The sequence below is a fragment of the Anomalospiza imberbis genome, chromosome 10 (genome assembly GCF_031753505.1).
Source record: "Anomalospiza imberbis isolate Cuckoo-Finch-1a 21T00152 chromosome 10, ASM3175350v1, whole genome shotgun sequence".
NCBI lineage: Eukaryota > Metazoa > Chordata > Aves > Passeriformes > Viduidae > Anomalospiza > Anomalospiza imberbis.
Window position 1 is genome coordinate 12,867,397 of NC_089690.1, and position 21,351 is coordinate 12,888,747.

Consider the following 21,351-nt stretch of genomic DNA (forward strand, 5'->3'; position numbering starts at 1 on the left):
TCTAATTTAACAACTAGAGTAATTAAAAAATCCAAACGGCATCACACTGGTGTATTACCACTCTTTTGCTGGCCCAGTGAAGGCGTTGTGGGTTTTCTTCTTGCCTGATAACCCAACTATTTGTAATTGCTATACAGACACATGCTTGATGAAGTATTTGTTACCTTCTATTATTATTGTATGTTACATTATTTCCTTGTTGGCATTTTTGCTGTATTGTGCTGAAAACTAGGTTAAGAAATTTAAAGCACAGATACTCAGAGTTAAGAATGAAATAGAAAAATTATCTAAATTCTGACAAACTGTGCTCGTGTGATTGTTTAGAGGGGGCTGTGTTTGGAATAGACCTCCTGTACAAAAAGGCTGCTCCTCTGCCTTCTGAACCATTCCTTTAGAGGATCCACAGGAGAGCTCTGGTACCAGATTCGTGTCTTACTAATCCTGCCCTTGCAGTCTTAAGCAACTGGTACTAGGACTGTTGGTCTTGTCATCTCTATATGAATATAAACCCTTCTGCAAACATCAGGGAGAGAGGGCTTCAAATGTTAATCTGGCCAGTAGGAAGGGCATGGGAAGGATCTGAGCAACGGGTCCTGGAAAACATTTGGAAATACTCCAGTGGTACCAGGTTATTCTTTAACACTTGAGACAACTAAGGGGTGATTAATTCCAGATGGTCTAGGGAGCCAAGAATCAGAGTTCAGCCATAAGGTTTTGTTTGGGAAGAAAGTCTGGAGGGATCATTCTCTATTTTTTTGAAATTCTAAACTTGAAATAGCAATTAATTGACTCAGCTGTTGTTTTACAGGTGCTAGTCAGAGTTGCCAAACTGCAGTCAGGTAGCTGATGAGTGCTGGAGGCATCCTGCCACTCTCCTGGCTGTACAGGCTGTTGGGGGATGCACAGAGCTGCATGGCTCATGCCCTCCCTGGATGTGAGGACTCACATCACACAGCCCTTCTGTTTCTGAGCAGCTTTTATCTAAACAAAGTGTTACAGGCAACTGCAGTTCATTGACTAATAAGAAATTAATAAATGGGCAGCACAAATGAGGGTTGTTCTGTGAAGGTTACACTAAAATTCACAGCAGCTTTTAACAGAGCTACTGTCAGCAGTTTTGATTCTTTTTGGGAGAGAATCCTTCCTGGGCCTTCTCTTAAACTTTAAAATAAGTCAGAATAATTCAGCTGTTTTATAGTAATTGCTATTAAATTCCAGGAAATGTGCACTTAGCATGTGCTGTACCATCCGTAGAGTGTGCAGGCTTTGCTGTTGTAAGAGCCTGGGTTTTGATGATGGCTTTAAGCAATTTGTGACAATGCTGAGAATGTGGCATCAAGTGACTGTCTACTCTGCCAGATAAACTGCTTACCTTGAATCTCCTCCTGCTTCCTGAGCCCCAGGTATAGGGAATACACAGATCTCAGAGTGAGGATGTGGTTCCACAGCCCTGCCCCACCCCTGTGAGCCGGTGTGTAGCAATTTATTGAATGAAGTCTGTGGGTGGTGCCAAGGCAGTAGCGACCTCATTGGTGCCTCAGATATGGTGCAATTTCCAGGTCTGATGGTTTTTTCCAAGTGTACAGGCAGTGTGAGGAGAGGCATGCTTTCTTTTCCTGTTGTCCTTACGAGGTGACGCGTGCCGAGGTAAGCAGGGCTTGTTGCTGAACAGAGTGCATTGAATTGCAATTGAACACAACTGATTTTCACCTAAGACCAGGCTGGAGGGAGCACTCTTGCAGGAGCCTTGATCTCTGGGAGTTCTGAAGGCTGAAAAAATCACAGATCCCAAAACTTCCACCATGAAGAGCTGCAGAAATGTCTTCTATCTTCTCTTATTTCATGCTGGTAAGTGTCCTCCAAAAGCTTTTGCTGTGGCATGGGAACTCTGTGTGATTGAGAGAGCAGAAGGAAACTGGAAACCACTTCAGAGCCAATCTTATATAGCCAGGAAAATAAACAGAAGGAAGTAATAGAAAAGCAGTAGAAAAGGCTGCACTGAGCACCATGTATATATCTTGACTCATTGGTGTCAAGTGTTCTATTTCCCAGCACTGAATCAGTTTCTGGTTCAGTGGTGTCTATTTTTCACAACAATGAGCAGTTCTATGACACTTGCTTTGTAAAAATAGAAATAATTGCTTTATTTCACTTCTCATTCTCTGTGCAACATGTTGGCTTTTTCATGTCACTCACAAATTGTATTGGTGAGTGCTTTTTGTTTCACCAGAGGTGTAGGTGCTGTTTGTGAAGCACTCTTCAGTTCTTCAGAAAACAAATGGTCCTCGTTAATTATTTTCTCTTTTTTTCTCATTTTTTTCCTGTTGAAAGCCCTTGATACTGTAGTAGTAGCTGTATAAATAGCCATTTGATGTTACACAATGTAGTAGCATTACTTTGAGGAGTCATTGGGATGTTTGTCAGTGATAGTGTGTTAGGACTCTGAGCCTATTTCAAATGGAAGTTTCCAGCTTCTGCCAATTTAAGCTATATATATCTATATATCTATATCTATATATATATCTACTAATATACAGAAGGGCCAAAATTGAGAATAAGCTTGGGTTCAGACACTGACCTGATGTTTTAAGCTGGTTTTCCTTGGCAGTAGGAAGAGAGGCTAACTGCAGTCCTTGTCTGTGCTTAAGCCCATTTCAGATTGGCTATCTTGTAAGGAAGGAACCAGGATATTGCCCAGATCTGACTTTCTTCTAACAACAAAATTCAGCAATTTGGAAAGGGACCAATAAACACTTGGTTTTGATGAGTGAGGAGAAGACCAATGGCTAATGATTTTTTCATACTGTCATGCTTTACCCCCTCTGTGTCTATATGTAAAATCAGAATGCTGAGGCTGAAAAATAGCACTTCGTATACATTCACACTGAGAGGCTGAGCGCCCAGTTTAATTTCTCTTTGCTTATGTTTACAAAAAGAGAACTTCAAAATGGAAAACAGGATTTTTCTTCCACTCCCAAGGAATTAATGGTGAAAATGTCACCCCAGCAGATGAGGTAGTACAAACATTAAGTTTTTGTGAAGTGTATTTTTACCATGACCTGTTGTAGCTTTCTCCCAACCCTCTTGGTTCTCAGAATTCCTGCAGCTCAGAGGTGGGCAGTTGTTTCTCCCTCTTCTGGCGTATGCTGCCATGAAAACTTCCTGTAAGCTTTTCAAGCCTGACTTAGTATTTGTTGACAGCAGTAGAGTTGGCTCTGTGTCGCAGAGGAGCAGCAAGCCAAACCCACTGTTTCAGTATTGGATCTTTTGGCATCAACAGTCTTGTTTAGTCTGCAGCCAGCAAGTCAGAGGATGTGCACGGAGCGCTATCAGGCACTATCGCAGTAATTTTTAACTTGCACAGTCACATGTGGCATCTCAGCTGCAGGGCACTGGGGGGGATGTGGAGGGCCATTTAGAGGTATTAGAAAACCACATGATAAATGGTTTACAGCAGACTCCAGCTTAAAAATGGAAATTGTAGACAAGCAGTGGAATGTTGTGTCCCTGCTTAGGTGCCTGTTTGTCCCACGCCTGCGTTTCCATCTCACCGCACTGTCTGCGCACGATGACCTCTCCCTGCAAAAGCAACCAAGTGTTTGTAGCTTTGGCACTTAGCGGGGTGACATTTGGGCCTCTGAAAGGCACCTTTCTTTGCTAATTAATGGAAATCTCCACTACTCAACTTGAGTCTTGTCATTCATGGCTCTGCCCTCCCCTTTTCCTGACTGTGGTTACGATCTCTTATGAAAGACTGTTTTGAAGGGCCAAGTTTACTTTTCTAGTTTTCATAATAAGCCTAGTGGCAAGGCTTTTGAGCACCTAAGGTTGCTTTTTTAATTCAGACCAATAAGGGCTGGTACAGGACTCCAAATACTAACTAGCAATACTCAAGACAAGAGTTGTCTTTGGATAGTCTCTTTGATTTTGTAGCGTATAATTTTAAATAATAATTTCACATGATTTTAACTTGATTAAGATGGTGTATTGTGCAAGGTGTTTAAAATAGTCTGGATGCCCTGACCTATTCCACGGTACTTGCATTTCTTATGTCAGAAACAAATGCCATTGGATTTCAGTATTTCAGTCTGATCTTGTGGTCAGCCCAAAAAAACTTCATTATTCATGTTAATTGGAATGAAAGTGGGAATCACTTCTAAGGACTCACAGTGAAGTGAGCCCTGATTTTTTTTCTGTTTGGAGGGAGAAGCAGAACGAAAGTTTGTCTCTAAATGGTAAGCTCTGTTGCAGAAGCTCAGATGGGTTTTGTAATATTTTCTCTTGGTGCTGTGTTTGCAGCTCTCAGCCTGGAGCGTGTCCGGTGGTGCACGGTGTCTGAACCAGAACTTTCCAAGTGTAATGGTATGAGCAAGGCCTTCAGTGAGGCTGGCATCCTTCCCCCTCTGGAGTGTACAGCAGGGGGGTCAGCTGCTAACTGTACCCAGATGATCAAGGTGAGCTGTGAGTGGCACCAGTGTCATTAGTTTAATTTCTCCGTGTGCCTAATAATAATCCCCTGGCAAGGTGCACTGTTGTGTGGTGAGTGTGTGGCTCTCCAGGCAGCTGACCCTCTGCTTCCTGGCATTCATGGCTCTGACAAATCAAGGCATATCTTTTTTAAGAAAGGCACAGAAGTATACATATGGACTTGAATGTCAGAATGGCTCCGTGTCATCTGTTTGGCTGCTCACATATCATTAGGAACACAGCTAAGGTCTTAAATATTTCCTCCCAAATAGTAATCTTAGATTTGGGAATTGTGTCAGATTTATTTAGCAGATATTTAAGAAGGGATGGAGCTACAAGATGCCGACAGTAGTTAAAGCTGTGCTGCTTAGCCTCTAAGCAGATTGTATTTCGATAAACTCTGGACCAAACTCCCATTTCAGGGTCCTGTTATGGAAATTGCTGTATAAACAGATGAGCTGAGTGTAATCAAATCAAATCTCCCAATACTGAGTACAAGAGAAAGGCAGAGCAGCAAGTGGGGTGAGCAAAGGGCAAACCTCTGTATTAAGCTGTATTAATTCAGCTGCCCAGAGTGTGCTCAGCTTCCAAAAAGAGTGTGCCTCTGGGGAAGGCTTTAAAGACTGTGAACATGTGAATTTGCAAAATTATGTATGCAAAATAATTCCCTCCTTTGGAGGGGGTAGGAGGTAAAAAGTGAATGTTGGAAGAAGTGTGGAGGCAGGTAATCATGGTTGTTATCACTGGCAGAGTGTGGGGGAAGGGAAGGCTGGCTGGCTGGCTGTGCTAATAAAGAATGTTCTTTGTAGATATGCCTGAGAACCAGGTTTTTATGGAGATGCAGCCTGTCAGGGACAAGAGGTTCAGAGGAAGAAAAGGAGATCTGAAAGAATAGTTTGAAGGGAGATGAGGCAGATGATTATGTGGCTAGAAAAAAAGGAACAGATTTCAAGAACTGATATCTTGTAATTTTTGTCAGTGAAGCAGAATGGTTGTCTAAGATTCCCTCATTGCCTCTTGATAGCTACTGTTCTTGAGCAAGGGTGTCAGGCTCTATTGAAGAATGCTGAGAGCAGACACCCATACAGATGTGGATCTCACCTTGGGAATAGCCAGGGCATCCTAATGTCAGATCTTCTCCAAACCACTTGGCTGATTGCATTGCACAGAGGGAGCTATTAGATTCTGCAAAGCAGACTATATAAAGGGCTGATGAGTGTCTGCTTCTGAAATACAGAGCTCACAGAATTGCATTTGCAAGCCATTCGAAATAGCAGGCAGGCAGACAGCAGGAGTAAGTTGCTTTCTGATAAAATGAATTTTCACTGTAAGTCTTCAGACAGGACTTTGTCCTTTAGATCTCCTTTTTGCTTTTTTCCCCTTGTGCTAATAATCTACTAAATATTCAAGCCAGCCTACTCTGTGTAGAACTGTGTGGAATCCCTGAGTTGGCATCTGCACTGAACTCTGATCCTTGAGGCCAAGAAGGGAGCAGGACACAGCGGCTGAAGAGGCAGATGCTGTTTTGTAACTGCATAACTTGGACTTAGACCTGTGTATGTGTTAGCACATGGATAAAGGAAAAACCCTTTTTGATTGAAGGTGTGTAAAAATTAAGAAATCGCTAATATTTAACTAGGGAATCTGACAATATTGAATGTGACTAGGCCTGATTTTCAGCAGGTCTTTAAAACACTTATGTAGGTAATTCTCAGATGTTGTGACATACACAAATAAACAAGAGAGAATTACCATCACATGTATACTTACTAAAAAATTGTAGGTGAGTCCCTTGCTAAATTTATTGGCAAAAGCTTGCTGAAAAAAATGCCCATGCTGCTGTTCATATGTCACCTGAACAATAATTGTGTGTTATTTAAAGGAGAGATCTGTAGCCTGAAAACTACCTCATGTTAAAAACAACAATAGACCTTTTTTGTCTTCTTGTGCTATTTTTACTAAAGCTATTTATTAGAGACTCTGTGTCTAAACAGAGCTCAAAGATTCTGCTTTTCAGTCAGAAAAGTGCTGTTTTCTCTGAAAATATGGCCATATAACATACCTCATGGTTTCTGTGGCCAGCCCTTTTCATTTTATCTGCTCTACTTTTGGTCCATCACCAATTCTAGAAGCTCATTTTGTTCTCCCTGAAGGTAAGAGCCTTCTAACCCCCACCTCCTCTCCTGTCAGGTGTCCTTCCTGAACCACAGATTGTATTTGATTACTACACTGTGCTGTGTTCTGACCCTCACCAGTGGAATGTCACATCTAGTTATTCAGAAAGATTGTGTCTGTTCTTTAAAATGCAAATATCTCCCAAACCCAAGTCTGCTTCAGGTTCCCTTGGATTTGTTCAGTTCTCATTCATGAGAAGCAACTCTCAGGACATCTATTGTTTCAACTGATTAATGAATATAATCGTTTTTCTTCTTCAAGCCAAACAAGTAAAAGATTTCAAATTACATGGCAACTTCAAATCTAGTTTAGATGTCAACATCGACATATTACCTGTGCTGTCACACAATCCCCTAAAAATCTTCAAGCTCTTTATGTGGTTCAGCCTGTGAGAAGTTGCTGTGGTGTGCTAGGCAGTCCCACCCCTGCCCTGAACATGCTTTGCAAGCTCCCAAGGCATTGAGAAACTACATGACCCCCTCCATGGCCAAACCAGAGTTTAAGCAAACTGATAAGAAACTGGGAATTAGCTTAGAAATGCAAAATGTTCCACTGCTGATTATTTTCTCGGCAGTGCCTTGTCTCGGTGTGAAATGCCCTCTCCTGGCTCCCATAGGTTCAGGACACAGAGGGAGCTGATTCTGCTGCCAGGGGTGTTACAGCAGTTCTCCTGGCCCTGCTGCTGGGGGAGCCCCCATCCTGTGCTCTCCAGAGCAATCCTGCAGCTGTAGCAGGATCCCAGCAAGCTTGGTGTTACAGTCAACAGAAAATACCTGGTGTTGCTGGACATCTTCCTGAAAGTGGAAGCCTCCGATTTGTATCCTCCCAGTTTGAACAGTCTTTATAGATACTTTTCTCTTTCTCAGGAACTCATTGCCACCTGCTACCCCACCCACAAAAAGCATATCTGGCTTGTGCTGAGCTACAAGCCATTAGGCTCTAAGGGTGCTTTGGAGTACACTTTGGCATTCAGATTTTGTAGCCCCAAAAAATATTATTTTGAGCTATCTGTGCACATACTTATTTTATTTAAATCTTCAAGCTTTGGGGCACAAGCTACAGAGGTGAATGAAACTTCTAATTGCTGGGCTTTAAGATCTTGCAGAGAGCTGCAGCATCCATTTCTCAGGTTCCTTTGAACTATTCAGACTGTTGAAGCCATCATTGTGCAGGGCTGGTTTCTGCATTGCTTCTGCTGGAAGGCAGTTTTGAAGGTCTAAAATCTCTCTTGGTAAGAGTTGTTCAGAAATTTGTGTGCCCTTAAAATAATTGGAAAAAAGAAAACACACATGCATATTAACTAAGGGCCTCTTCTAAATGCATGGGTACTCTGGTTGTTGATAACTACTGATAATTAGGCTTTAACATGTATTCTGCCCTTGTGTCTGCACAGGATGACTTGGCAGATGCAGTGACCCTGGATGGCCGTTTGATTTTCCAGGCTGGAAGGGAGCATGGTCTGAAACCTGTGGTTGGGGAAGTATATGATCAAGGTATATTCTGACTAAATACCTTCTGGATTACTTAAAATGCATAAGAAAAAGCTTGCATTTACTGTTTGCATTTTATTTGGAATCTTCTTGAAGACTCTAAACAGTGGGTAGTGGTCAGCTTCCCTCTTGGTTGCCCCTGCCTGTAACAGACTGTTTGGGGAAACAGGAGACACAGGGCTGTGACAAAGTCTGTCCTGAAGCATTTAGGTCAGAGTAGCTGTTCCTGTAATAAGTTTGTTGGGTTGGTTTTTGTTTGTTTTTTACTGTCTCTCTGCTTTTTGTGTTCTCTGTTCCATACTGTATAGATTAATGAATTGCTAAGTATAAATCACTAGGTTTATCTCTCAGTCCTATACATTAGAATAATTAGATTTTGTTTTTACTAATGTATGATAAGCTGCTGGAAGAAAGGAAGTACTAGGTTCTGCTCCTGTCTGGGTGACCTTAAGCTTTGAGTTCCTTTCAAGGCAGAGACAATAATTTAGTGGTGACTTGTCATCCTGACTAAGGGCTCAGTATCAACACATTTGTGTAGTTCAGAGCTGGATGATGCCCCCCATAACTTTAAGATGCAAAGGAAGGGAGAGCTCTGGAAGCAGTTTGCTGGCAGTAGTGTCCCATCACTCTATTGTGAAATGGAGCTGGATTTGTTTTGTAGCTGGATCTTAGTGTTACCTGGCCAAAGGCATCTTCAGAAGTTGCTGTTGGGGTCAGGCCACAGGATCTTGGATCATGTGCAGCAGCCCCCCACCCCGTTAAACATATCATGACTCTGGTGAGGGACCTGTACTTTGGCTTCTCAAAACCAAATGGGCCTAGGACCCAGAGGCTGACTATCTCCATTAGTCAGGCTATGAGCTCAAGTCAGAAAAAGTGGAAGAAATATAATGATTCCTAATCTAAATAAAGTCAGATTGAATGACCTTATGATAATTTCAAATCCTCAGCTCTTGACTCTGAGTTATATTAAACTGTGAAAAAAAGAGAATGAAATCAGCTGTGATGCTCCAGAGACATCAGTTGACTCTGCTGTAACAAAATTAAGATCCACTGTGGACCAAATTATATTGGTTTCAATTCAATCCAGATATATTTAGAGTCATAGAAAGCTTCTTTCTGAAAGGAACCTCACTTTCAAAGCAGAGTGACCTCCAAAGTTAGAGCAGATTGCCTGTGGACTAAGACAATTCACATTGAAAAAGTTATGGGGCACATTGATTCACAGTCAGCAGGGTCTCAGTAAGGACGTGAACACTGTGACTTCCTTGTGGGTAGGGCAGGCACAAGAGTCCAAAAATCAGTGTATGTCACTGTAATGCTGCCGTGGGGCTACTCAGGTTGTTTCTCTTTCTTCCTGTGCTGCAGAGATTGGAACTTCCTATTATGCTGTGGCTGTGGTAAAGAGAAGCTCCAACATCACCATCAAGAGCTTGAAGGGAGCGCGCTCCTGTCACACCGGCATCAACAGGACTGCGGGCTGGGATGTGCCAGTGGGCTACCTCACTGACACAGGGCACCTGGCAGCAATGGGATGTGACCTTCCAAAAGGCAAGAGTTACAGGGCAAAGATCCCTTCGGCAGTGCTCTCCCAATGGTCTTGACCCTCTGTGTGTGTACAGAAATGTGGGACTCAGCTGTTGTTCTTTGACTTTGATACTCCTTGTAGGATCATAATGTAGGTCTAATGAAGACTGCAGGGGTTTGGTTGTTTTAAACTTGGAAACTATCTTTTAAGAGGAAAATAACTTGAGTCTTCTGGATCTTTTTAGAGATGCACTGTGTGGATGTGTTAAAATGAAATTGATCTTGTTTATTCATTACTAAAAATGCCTCATTCTAATTTTTCATTTAGCTGTAAGTGACTATTTCAATGCAAGCTGTGTTCCTGGAGCAAATAGTGTGAACTATCCCAAATCCCTCTGTCAGCTCTGCAAAGGGGACTCAGAAGGACAGAACAAATGTGAACGAAATTCCCAAGAGCAATACTATGACTACAGTGGGGCTTTCAGGTAAAAATCATGTCTGTCAATTTTTTTATTGTTGTGCCCGCTCCATAGTCATCATGTTCAGGCCTCACTGACAAGAAGTTGAAACTACACCTTTCAGTTGATCTTTTTAGAAAATCTATAGTTTTGTTAGGATAGCTATGCTTTTAATCTGACTGATCAAAAGTAATTCTTAACCTACTATTTCAGGTATTAATACCTGGATATTAAAACCAAATGGATATTTAGCACATATACTGGGCAGGGAAAGCCCACTGCTATTTGCTTGGTCCAGCAGCTGTTGACACAATCTGAGTGTTTCATCAAGCTTTACTGACTTATCTTTCCCAATGAAATCTGATGATCCTTGGAGCCTGAGAGCTGAACTGCTGCCCTACTTGGCTATTTCAGTTATCCCACCTAACTGCTCTGAATTACTGAGTTGCTCTGCCCTCCATTTTTGCAAACCAGTCTTTATTTTCCTCCTTCCCATCTGTGTGCTGCGTTGCAGCTCCCAGTCCCCGAGTCATAGTGTTAACAAGGGCAGAATTTGCTTATGAGAAGCACTTCCTCCTCCCTGCATATTCCCCAAAGGACTGTGTGACTGCCTGAGACACAGAACTGTCCTGGACAAAGAAGGTCATGGTGTTTGTCCCAGGCAGCACTGAACATGTTGTTCATATTCACCAGATGACAATGATAGTTTACTTCATGCTCCAACAGCGTCTAGTCTCTGCCTTGAGCAAAACTCTCAGCACAAGGAAATAGGTCAGTGTCTGTGGCTGATGGAACGGAGCACAGAGCCCTCGGGCTGTCAGCTGGCAGTGGCCAGAGCACAGGGGTTTTATAATGCCTCTTTGTGGTTGGATTTATATTTATTAGGTGTTTGGCTGAAAATGCTGGAGAGGTCGCTTTTGTGAAGCACAGCACAGTGCCTGAATATACAGATGGTGAGTAATCCTGAAGCTTGTTGAATAATGGCTGCAAGGTCTGAAATACAGTGTTTGTAATGACAGTATAATATCAAATCTTTGATGTATTTTGAATTGAGGAATCAGCAAAAAAATGCTGTAATACAGATAAAATCTGAATACAGATGTGCCCTCTGAGGTGTGCACCAGGCGATAGAGATTTTTTAAAAAATGCTTGATAGTTTCAGTATAAGGTGAAAGGTGGAATCTTAAGCTGCTTCTGGAAAGAGACCTTCAACAGCAGAAACCTCTATTTATATAGACCTGGACTGTTAAATTGCTCCAGCCTGCCAAGGGATTCAGTGGAGACTAGGAGAGAGTTAACCTGCCTTGTCTGGCACTATGTGAAAACTACCTTGAGCATAACAGTGCTTTAATATGTCTGACCCGGGGGAAAAAAAAGCCAAAAAATGTTGTACATGACCCTAAACTAGGGATGCTCTTGATACTGCTGCAGACCCCAGTACAGCTCAGTGCAGTCTCACAAATGTTATGGGACTACAGGACCACAAAGGTGCACAGGCTATGCTGTGCAGTGTGGAATAGTTCAGAGATGCTCAGGAGATGGGTGTTCTGCTCCACATGTGCAAGTGAGGCTTAGAGCAGGCTTGGAGCCAGGAGCATCGGCCCCACCTGATGCCTGTTCCTTAAGCACATCCTGTCTGGTTTCAGGGAGAAGCCTTTCTTCCTGGGCCCAGCGGCTGCGCTCCCGGGACTTCCAGCTGCTGTGTCGCGATGGCAGGAGAGCTGACGTGACAGAGTGGAGAAGCTGCCACCTGGCCCGAGTCCCCGCGCGGGCCGTGGTTGTGCGACCTGACACAGACGGGACAGTTCTCTTCCAGCTCCTAAACCAGGGACAAGTAGGAGGCCGTTTCTTCATTGCTCCTTTGTGTTTTAGAAGGGCTCTCCCAGCTGTCTAAGCAGACTGAAAATGGGATATCTGAGCACCTTTGGCTCTGCGGGGTTTGAAGGTGTATGGGATGTCACACATCCCACACAGAGCAATGTGTGACATGTGCTTCTTTCTTTAACATTACAGCAAAGATTTAATGGGGTGGGCGCCAAGTTTCAGATGTTTGACTCAGCAGTCTACGGTGCCCAAAATCTTCTGTTCCGAGATGCCACCACAGAGCTTGTTGCAATCACAGCTCAGAATTACCAGGAATGGCTGGGTGATGAGTATCTTCGTGCCATGCAAGCTCTGAGCTGCAACCCCAATAGTAAGTTGTCTGTAGATTCCTCTTTATAACCAAAAAAGCAAAAAGATAGCTGATAACATAGATCAGCTTGATTCTGCTTTATTTTCTTCTCACTCTTGGAGTGTTATGGCAAGATGCCAGTCTGATCTTTGAGCATGGGCAAAGGTCACTTTTTGACCTAGAAACAATGCTGCATTGCAGAACAGTTTCCTGTGCAAATTGGCCAACTTCATTATAAAATGGCATTTTTAGTAATTTTCTACCCTTTCTTGGTGTATGAGAGGCATTAATCTGGTAAGCTGCTACTGCTGCCTGGTACTTAATTTCTTACCTGCTGACAGGGGAAATAATAATGTGCTGCTGCACAAATCCCCAGGTAGTCTATAAAAATGGATGAATGGATTCCTAGCAGAGGGTTTCCTCTCTAAGCTGAAGAAAACCCTCAGTTGTTCTTTATTGAAGCATTATGGTCTTTCCTACTATCAGAAGAGAGTAGAAATTACGTGATACACATTCTGGGAAAAGTCAGAAAAAAAGTTGCAAGAATCTTTGCCTGAAGAAGCTTAAAAATCCTGGCAACTGGGCATCCCAGATGTGATCTGTGCTGTGGCAAAGCCCCTCACCTTCCTGATTTTTCTCTTTTGGGCATTGCTCTGTGACTGTCAGATGTGAGGAAGCTTGTATTCAGGGTGGCTTTTTGCTGCACTCCAATGGTCAGTGATTGTAGGAACTGTTACTCCTTTGCTGTGGAGAGGTTTGCGGTGTGGACATAACTGCTCATCAGGGAGTGCCCTGGTTCTGGTCAGGTGTAAGTCTGAGCTGGAGGGATGGGGAGCAACACAGACACAAATATTTTCAGTAACATGTACGGGACACATGTGACAGTGGGCAGTGTGAATCCTTGTTGTGTATTGCAAAGAAAGTGAATGTTGCGTTTGCTTTTCAATTTTGTGCAGCGGTGCCAGAAAGCCTGAACTGGTGTGTTGTATCCACTGAGGAGATTTGGAAATGTGGTGAAATGGCCGTTGCCTTCAGAAAAAAGAATTTGAAGCCAGCAATTCAGTGTATTTCAGCCAAGACAAAGGAAGAGTGCATGGAGCTGATCCAGGTAGGCTGCTACAATCCTTGTGCCATAAACCAAATGAGCAGAAACTGCTTTCTGCTGGGTAGGTGAGGTTAGATATGTGCACTCACTTTGGTGACAGGCAGGAGCACTGGATTTGAAGGAGATGATCTGTAGCTCAGATGCTCTGGATGAGCCTGAACCCTGATGATCTTTGGTTGTGATGAGGGCACTGTTTTTCTAGCCTGTGTGTGTGAAATCTCCTGTCCCTGTTTCACTGATGATGCTTTATGCACATTTGGGAGGTTTTCTTTAGCATTGTGATGCTCTTTTGCTATAAGCTTTGCCCTTCAAGGTGCCGCATGTGTGACCATAAAGGTGTCATCATTGTAGCAGGGAAAGTATGTGCTGCGTTTTTTCACAGAAATCGTATATTTATTTTTCAGAAAAAGGACAGTGATGCTGTAGTTCTGGGTGGAGCTGATATTTACACAGCTGGGAAGACATATGGCCTTGTACCAGCTGCTGGAGAAAGTTACTCTGGTAAGAAGATCCAGAAACATAAATATTGACTTTTTTTCGAGGTTGTTTGAAAACAGTACTAAAACCACAGTCCTTTGTTCCCAGCCCTGTTGGGAAAGCTGTTTTCAAAGGAAATAAGAATTATTGCCCTCACATCATGGATAGAGGAGGATATCAGATGAGCTTCTGCAGTGAGGGTACTTTCATCTGTCCTGCTGCAGGACCAGGTTGAGTCTTGGGCAATTCTGAGTGTTGTACCTCTTCATTTGTTTTTTGAATTCTGAAAAAAAAATATTTTCAGTGGAAAAAATTAGTATTCACAAAGTCAAAATATTTTTAAGATAAGCAAAAATACAGAAATTGCACAGTAGGTTCTAGTTAGAAGCAAATTCTTCCTGTCAGTGTGGCTGCTTCAGAGTCACTGATTAAAAGAGGGCTTGTGTCCAGAGTGTCACTAAGGCAGAGTTTAAATTTGCTGCAAAACTCACAGAAGTTTTAATGCAGGTTTGAAGTTTTCACATAAAAATAACTTCTTGAAGCAGATTTGCTGAGTTACTTATACCCTAAACATTGTTTTTCAGAGGGATGCATTTATAAGAGCTGGTGGGAACAAGAACACTTTCATCATCTTGTCTGTAGATTATTCAGCTCAGGTGTGCAGCAGTAGCAGCTTACAGACCAGAGGTGAATGCAGCAATGTGAGGCAGTAGAAGTGAAGAGTCTTAATTCCATGTACATCCATGCTGCCTGACTAGCAGATCGTTGGTGCAATTGAAGTTGCCACCATATAAGTGTAATGGATCCACAGATGATCACTAAGCTGTGGGAATGCATAAGGGAAGCTGTAATGTGTTGTGTGTTTTTTTTTTTTATTTTACAAGCTAATGACAGCAGCAATGCATACTATGCTGTGGTGTTAGTGAAACGAAATGTATCCAATGCATTCACCATCAGTGACCTGAGAGGGAAGAAGTCCTGCCACACAGGACTGGGGAGAAATGCTGGATGGAATATTCCCATTGGTGTACTAATTAAGAGGGGGATTATTAAGAACAGAGACTGTAATATTCCTCAAGGTAAGACAACAGTGATACATATCAAAAAGATAGTAACAGTCTAATGATAAACTTAAATTAGGGAAGTGTTTTTGATATTTCATAGCTCTATATTAATCATATCTGTTTGTGAAAGAGTATTGTACTTTTAATATAATGATTTGAAATTTTAAGTTTGCCACCATTGTGGACTAGTGGAGGGGTCTGAGAAGGTTACATCTAACACAAAAGTATTCCTTTCCTTTATCACAAAATAATTGGCTAATTTAGGTTGGAAGGGACAGTTTGAGGTCACCTATTCCAAGGAACTCTATAAAAGGTCTGGTAGTTCATATTGCTCAGGGCTGTGTCCAGGCAGGTTCTGACTAAGTCTTAGGACAGAGATTACACACAATCTCTCTGGACCCCGACCCACTACTTGACTATCATTGGTACAAAGGATTTCTTTTCTTATATCTAATGAGAATTTTCCTTCTCATAACTTTAGTCAGTTGCTTCTCATCCTTTTGCTCTGCACCCCTGAGAAGGTACTGGCTCTGTCTTCCTGAAAAACCCACTATGTAGATTAAGATAACAATGCACTGTTAGTTGTCTTATCTCCAGGCTGACCAAGTCCAGCCCTCAGCCTGGTGAATGCAAGATGTGTTTCAGCCCTCTGAGCATCCTGCTGTCCTTCCACTGTATCAGCTCTGTCCATGTCCTTTTAACACTGGGAGCTCAGAATTTGCCACAGATGTCAGAGGAGAACCTTCACTTCCCTGACTGCTCCCCCAGCACACCCCATTATCCTGAGCATCGATGATACATCCCTCTGTCCCTGTCCAGGATTTTATTGCATTTATTTTCTCATTGCATTAGGTAATGAAACAGTGTAGAACAAGAAGAAAAAAGATCTGTAAACATGGAACTCCACATTCTAATTTTGCTTGCCTACTTCTTATCTATCACCTAGGAACCTCTTTGGTTTCATTACATAGTCAGCTAAACAGTGCTCTAAAAATATTTTAGAAGTTCTAGATTGTGAATTCCAGTAAGGCAGCTGTAACTTGTATTTCTAGTGTTCTATTGAAACCTGCATTGGTTATAACTTCATGATGTTGTATCTGCCTTTTTTTGTGAAGAGCCCACACTTTTCACTCCCTATGTTGGTTTTGTCTTCCCCCAGCTGTGAGTGAGTTTTTCTCTGCTAGCTGTGTGCCCTCAGCTGAGCAGGACAATTACCCAGCAAAGCTCTGTCAGCTGTGTATTGGAGATGAGAGTGGAAACAACAAATGCAGTGCAAGTAGCCAAGAACGCTATTACAGCTACAGCGGAGCCTTCAGGTAACTGGTACCCACGGCTGTGACTCAGTGTGTCAGCCTGCCAAAATGCAAGGAGTGCCTGGTTTCCATCCCAGTCAGCAGACAGAGGTTATTGTTGCTGCAGCAAGTGCCATAAATGAGGTGGGATGTGTGTCCCCAGATGTCCTCACCAATGCAGGTTTGGCATAAGGCATTAGACTGGCTCATGTCACAGCCTTTGCCAGCTGCCTTGCAGACAGCCAGGTGGCCAACAGCCCAACCTGTATGTCTGCACAGAGCACCCCCCTTGTGAGCACCAACTAGATTGTAGCTGGCCTCCAGTCTTGTGTTAATCTAGTGGGACAGTGAGTCTGCCGCTCTGGATGGGCAGGTCATCCACAGGGAGCTCTAGCAGGGAAGCAGACACACAATAGCCAGGATCTGGCTGCTGTAAGTCCTTGCAGAGAGTGACAGGCTCGTGACAGGGAGCCTGGAGTGTATCTTCACTACTCTGATTCACTGGTGGCTGTAGCTGAAGGTAGATTTCTGTACAGCACAAACAGCTATGGCCAATGTTCAATTACCAAATCCTCTTCAAAACAAAGTATGTTAAAAATAGAGGGGGGAAATAATATAAAATGGAACAAGTACTTTGTGCAACAATGTACATGTACAGATGAGGCCATACCCAAAGACTGTGAAATTCTTAGATATGGAAGGAGCACAATGGTGCATGTAACAGCTGGTAGAAAGCCACCTTTTCCCTTCAAGGAAGAGACTTCAACAGCAGCTGCCTGGTAAATAATGAAGTGTTAGATTTTGATAACTACTTTTTGCAAATCTATTTAGTTGAGTCCAGATGCTTTGCTGGGTACAAGCCTTGCAGGCACACTCCAGATCCTCTGCTGTACTTCATGGATTAACAGAGCCAGCTCCCAGTCATGAGATGAATGAGCAACAAATGCTGTTACAGGCTGCAGGAGCCTTGCTCATAATTCTTAAGATTGTGCATTTGATAATAGTGCCCATACAGTCAAACTTTATATGAAGATCACTTTTTTTGTTTTTAAGGGAGAAGGTGCTTAATTCATTGAGAGATGTGGGAAGTTTTAAGTATTTAAAAGGGTAGAATTTGGGTGAAAAAATGGAGGACTGCAGTCTTCTACAAGGTAGGGGTAGGTCTATCTGTGACACTTACATGATCCCCTCTGAAAGAAAAATGAATTAATGGAAGGCGTTTGAGAGAGACTTAAAATTCAGATTTCCAGATTCCTTCAACTCTGGCTGTCTTCAGACTAATTTGATAGAGGTGTGAGAGGCCAGTCAGTTTGTGTATATCCCACTGTCTGGGGCAAAGTAAACTGCACAGAGTACTGAAAAATGTGTTAGGAAAGCTTTTTCTGATGGGGAAATGCAATGAATAGCCCCACTGAGTCCTTGTTCTCTGTGTGACAGTATCAGTCACATTGTGACTTACCACCTTTGATTAGAACTGTTGATGTTAAACTAGGTGCAATTGAAATATATGTATTTTGGGTAACTGTTACCAGTCATAACTTTCTCTCATATTTTGTACTGTATAAGCCATACACAGTTACAGCTGTACATCTGTTTCATTGGTTTCATTATTTTGTTTTAGGAAATGCTCTTTGAAAACACTTATAGAATAAGCTACATAGGAGAGGAGATGGTTTCAGGGTCCCTTGGCATGGTGGGTTATTTCTGCTTCAGAAAATTAGAAGAAACTGAACTTAGTTCTGGAACCTTGGAAATTGCAGTTAGATTAACTGGAGATCTCCAATGTAAAGGGCTGCAAATACTGCACTGACTATCACATAATAGATCTTCTGTTTCTTTATTCATCTAATATTGGTCTTTCTTGTTGTTTTTCACACTGCTTTTAATAATTTTCTACTCTATTCCACTCTTGAAATTTGTAATTCAGATTATTTTTTTTGCTTTTCTCTCCATCTAAAATGCTAAATTTCTCTGGTTTTTCTTACTAACTTTGGGTCCAGTATGTTTCCCTGCAGGAAAGCCTGTAAAAAATTGCATTCTAAACCTATGAGTTATTAAAAAAATGTGGTTCACCTAAAGATGATTTGAATTGAAAGCATTTATATCTTTGACTTCCTTTAGGTGCCTGGTAGAGGATTCTGGGGATGTGGCCTTTGTGAAGCACTCGACAGTGTTTGAGAACACAGATGGTACTTACTTTTACATGTCTCTATATTATAATTCAGGGTTTTTTTTCTTGCTTTAAAGCACTAATTGCTTGACAATGACCAGTTTCTTTGTTTCAGGTAAAAACAGTGCTAGTTGGGCCCAAAAGTTGAAGTCCAGTGATTTCCAGTTGCTGTGTCCAAATGGTGCCCGTGCTGAAGTCACCCAGTTTGCCGATTGTCACCTGGCTCAGGTGCCAGCTCAGGCCATTATGGTTCACCCAGATGTCAATGTTTTTGCTCTATATGGACTGCTGGACAGAGCCCAGGTACTAATAATCCATTTATTTTTGGGGGGAGTTACATATGGTCTTACACAGTCCAAGGATAAAGACAACAGGACCACGCTGCCATATCCTGCCTCATGGCACTGGCAGAATGTGCACAGTGCACAGCCCTGTTGGGAGTGTGACAGAAAAGGTAAAGTACAGCCCATGTAACTCACCCAGTAAAACCACCCTGGTGCACAAGGGATTTCAACTTTTTGCCCAGCCACCGGTTGCAGTAGTATTTTTGCTGGAGCTTAAGGTGTTTTCCCATGGCTGTCCCCCGTTTCTGCGTTGTGCCAATGCTTCTCCATTCTGGAATTTTCCTTGGAATGCAGTAGAACTTTGCTGGGTTTGTTTATGCTGCAGCCATGTACATGGTAAACCATGCAGGCAGAGTGTGCCTGGCTGCCACAGCGAGGTTCTTTCTTCTCCATCCTGAAGTTAATTAGTTCAAAATCGAGACTGAGCAATATCTCTGTGCTAGGCTTCAGTCATGTCTGTAACTCCTGAGCAGCCAAACTCTATATTGCATAACAATATTGAGGCAAGAGAATTTTTTTTAAATTACAGCTCTTTTTCCAGATAGTAACTAAAAACAGAAAATCACAAATGCTGTTTTTGTAATTGCCAGTGGCAGAATTCTGTATCTGATCTACTGGAGCGTCTAAAAGCAAATGTGTAAGAGAGATTCTGGAATTGTGTACGAATTTTTCATCTGCAGAACGATTCCTGTCATCTTTCATGTTGTATGACAGGAACGTGGCACTTCATCTTGCAAAATGCTGAGAATTTTTCTTTATTTTCAGGTCTACTTTGGAAATAGCAGCAATGGAAATGGATTCAAAATGTTTGATTCTTCAACTTTTCAGGGCAAAGACTTGATTTTTAAGGATTCTACTGTTGAGATTGTGCCAGTGAAAGAGAGGAGAACATACACAGAATGGCTGGGGAGTGAATATATTGAGTCCCTTGAAGGGATGCAAACACCCCAGTGCTCTGGGGCAGGTAATAAGATAACACAGTACTTACTCATGGCTACTGTCATTCCCCTGCTTGTTTTATGTCAGATACAAGGCTTGGACTAACACAGTCCAAGTGGGAACTTCCAGGCCACCTCTGCCCTGCCACCTTCTCTTCAGAAAAGCTGCTGTCTGGATAACATGCTGTGCTACTGTGTGAATGCCTCTTCCTGCCTCTTTACAGAGCAAGTGCCAACAGCATCTGCTCGTCAGGGAGTGGGGTAGGGCTGGAAGCTGCCCCTGTCTGTGTGGATGGGGTGGAATTTGGGGCAGAAACCAGCAATACAGTATCAATATGGTTTACAAGATCAGTCTAAAACTGGAGCATCTCTGCCATTGTTGCTGATATTGAACCACCCAGGATTCCCAAGAACTGTTAGATGGATTCAGGGTTTCTGACCTATAGAAGAATTTTTTGTAAGGCAATATCAGAACAATCTTGTGTAGTGAATTCTCTCTCTAGTGGCCTCTTGGCTGGCTATGCTCATACTCCACATCCCTGCTTTACCCATCCTACTCTGTTTCTCCTGCGCTCTGCTGGCCACAGAGGTAAATGCACAGAGAATGGACAGGCTGTGAATAAAGACCAGCCCAGCTTCTGCCATGGACAAAGTCTTATACCTTCCAGCAGAAGAAAGTAGGGGAAATTTCCAAAGTCACTGGATGAAAAAGAAGCCCAGAGAGACTGGACGGGGGATTACCCTTTGACAGAGAAAAGAACAAAGCCAACCATGAGCATCTGCTGAGCTTACTGACTTTCCACACCCAGTGCTCTCATGGCTGGCCAGAGATGTCCTGTGATCTTCAGTTTGATGCAGCCTTCATCAAGAACTTCATGACTGTCCTTCTAACACGGGGCAATGCCTTGTGCATGAAATTTGTATTTGCTGTAGGTGAAACAAAGTACTTCACTTCTGAGTAGCCATTTCTACTGGCTGTAGTATTCAGGTTTTATTTTTATCCATAGCTGCACTAACCACAGATATTGCTGTGCTGCTGGCAGGCACTGTCCTTCTGACTGTAGAGACCACCTTATGATCCTGGGATGAACAGATATTTAGTGTAATAAAAACCTTGTAAAGCCAGATAGCAATCACGTAAATAAGTGAAAATAGCAAATAAACATGAAAAGTAATCACACTTTAACCAGCCTGCTAGCTAAACTACTGCTTTTTTGGAACATGAACATTTGCCTTTCCCTTTCACTGCCTACTGTTCCATTGCTCCCAGTAACAGGGGCTGGAGTGGGACACAGACGGGTCCCATTCCCCGGCTGTGCCCGGTGGGGTGAGTGTGTCTGTGCAGGGAGCAGTGACGCCGTGCCCAGCACTCAAACCCATGACTGCGGGCGAGCTGTGCCCAGCTGCGGCTCCCGCTGTGTTTCTTCTCCTTGTGCTTTTGGTCAGTTATGAAACAGCAGCTGAACAGGAGCCGGCGTGTGCCCCGGTGGCCAGTGGCATCCTGTCTGGCCTGTATCAGGAATAGTGTGGCCAGAAGGATCAGGGCAGTGATTGTCCCCTGCATTTGGCTTTGGTGAGGCCACACCGTGAGTGCTGTGTCCAGTTCTGGGCCCTTCAGCTCAGGAAGGACATAGAAATGCTGGGATGCACCCAGAGAACGGTCTGGAGCAC

The 21,351-nt window shown here is 42.9% G+C and overlaps 1 protein-coding gene and 1 long non-coding RNA gene across 2 annotated transcripts; one reads left to right on the forward strand and one right to left on the reverse strand.

Annotated features, from left to right (window-relative positions):
* Window positions 1-953: 953 nt before the first annotated feature.
* On the forward strand, window positions 954-20,866 carry MELTF (melanotransferrin). The gene is made up of 15 exons (XM_068200762.1): window positions 954-1,848; window positions 4,300-4,454; window positions 8,036-8,135; window positions 9,501-9,683; window positions 9,988-10,144; window positions 11,003-11,070; window positions 11,764-11,951; window positions 12,131-12,311; window positions 13,247-13,398; window positions 13,800-13,896; window positions 14,757-14,951; window positions 16,096-16,252; window positions 18,350-18,417; window positions 18,514-18,701; window positions 19,508-20,866. The coding sequence occupies exons 1-15, from the start codon at window positions 1,803-1,805 to the stop codon at window positions 19,784-19,786; spliced, it is 2,214 nt and encodes a 737-aa protein (XP_068056863.1). The 5' UTR covers window positions 954-1,802; the 3' UTR covers window positions 19,787-20,866.
* On the reverse strand, window positions 2,045-4,372 carry LOC137479982 (uncharacterized). Its single transcript, XR_011002624.1, has 2 exons — window positions 2,536-4,372; window positions 2,045-2,497 (listed from the first exon to the last, which is right to left on the reverse strand). It is a non-coding gene; the product is annotated as an uncharacterized lncRNA (long non-coding RNA).
* Window positions 20,867-21,351: the final 485 nt, after the last annotated feature.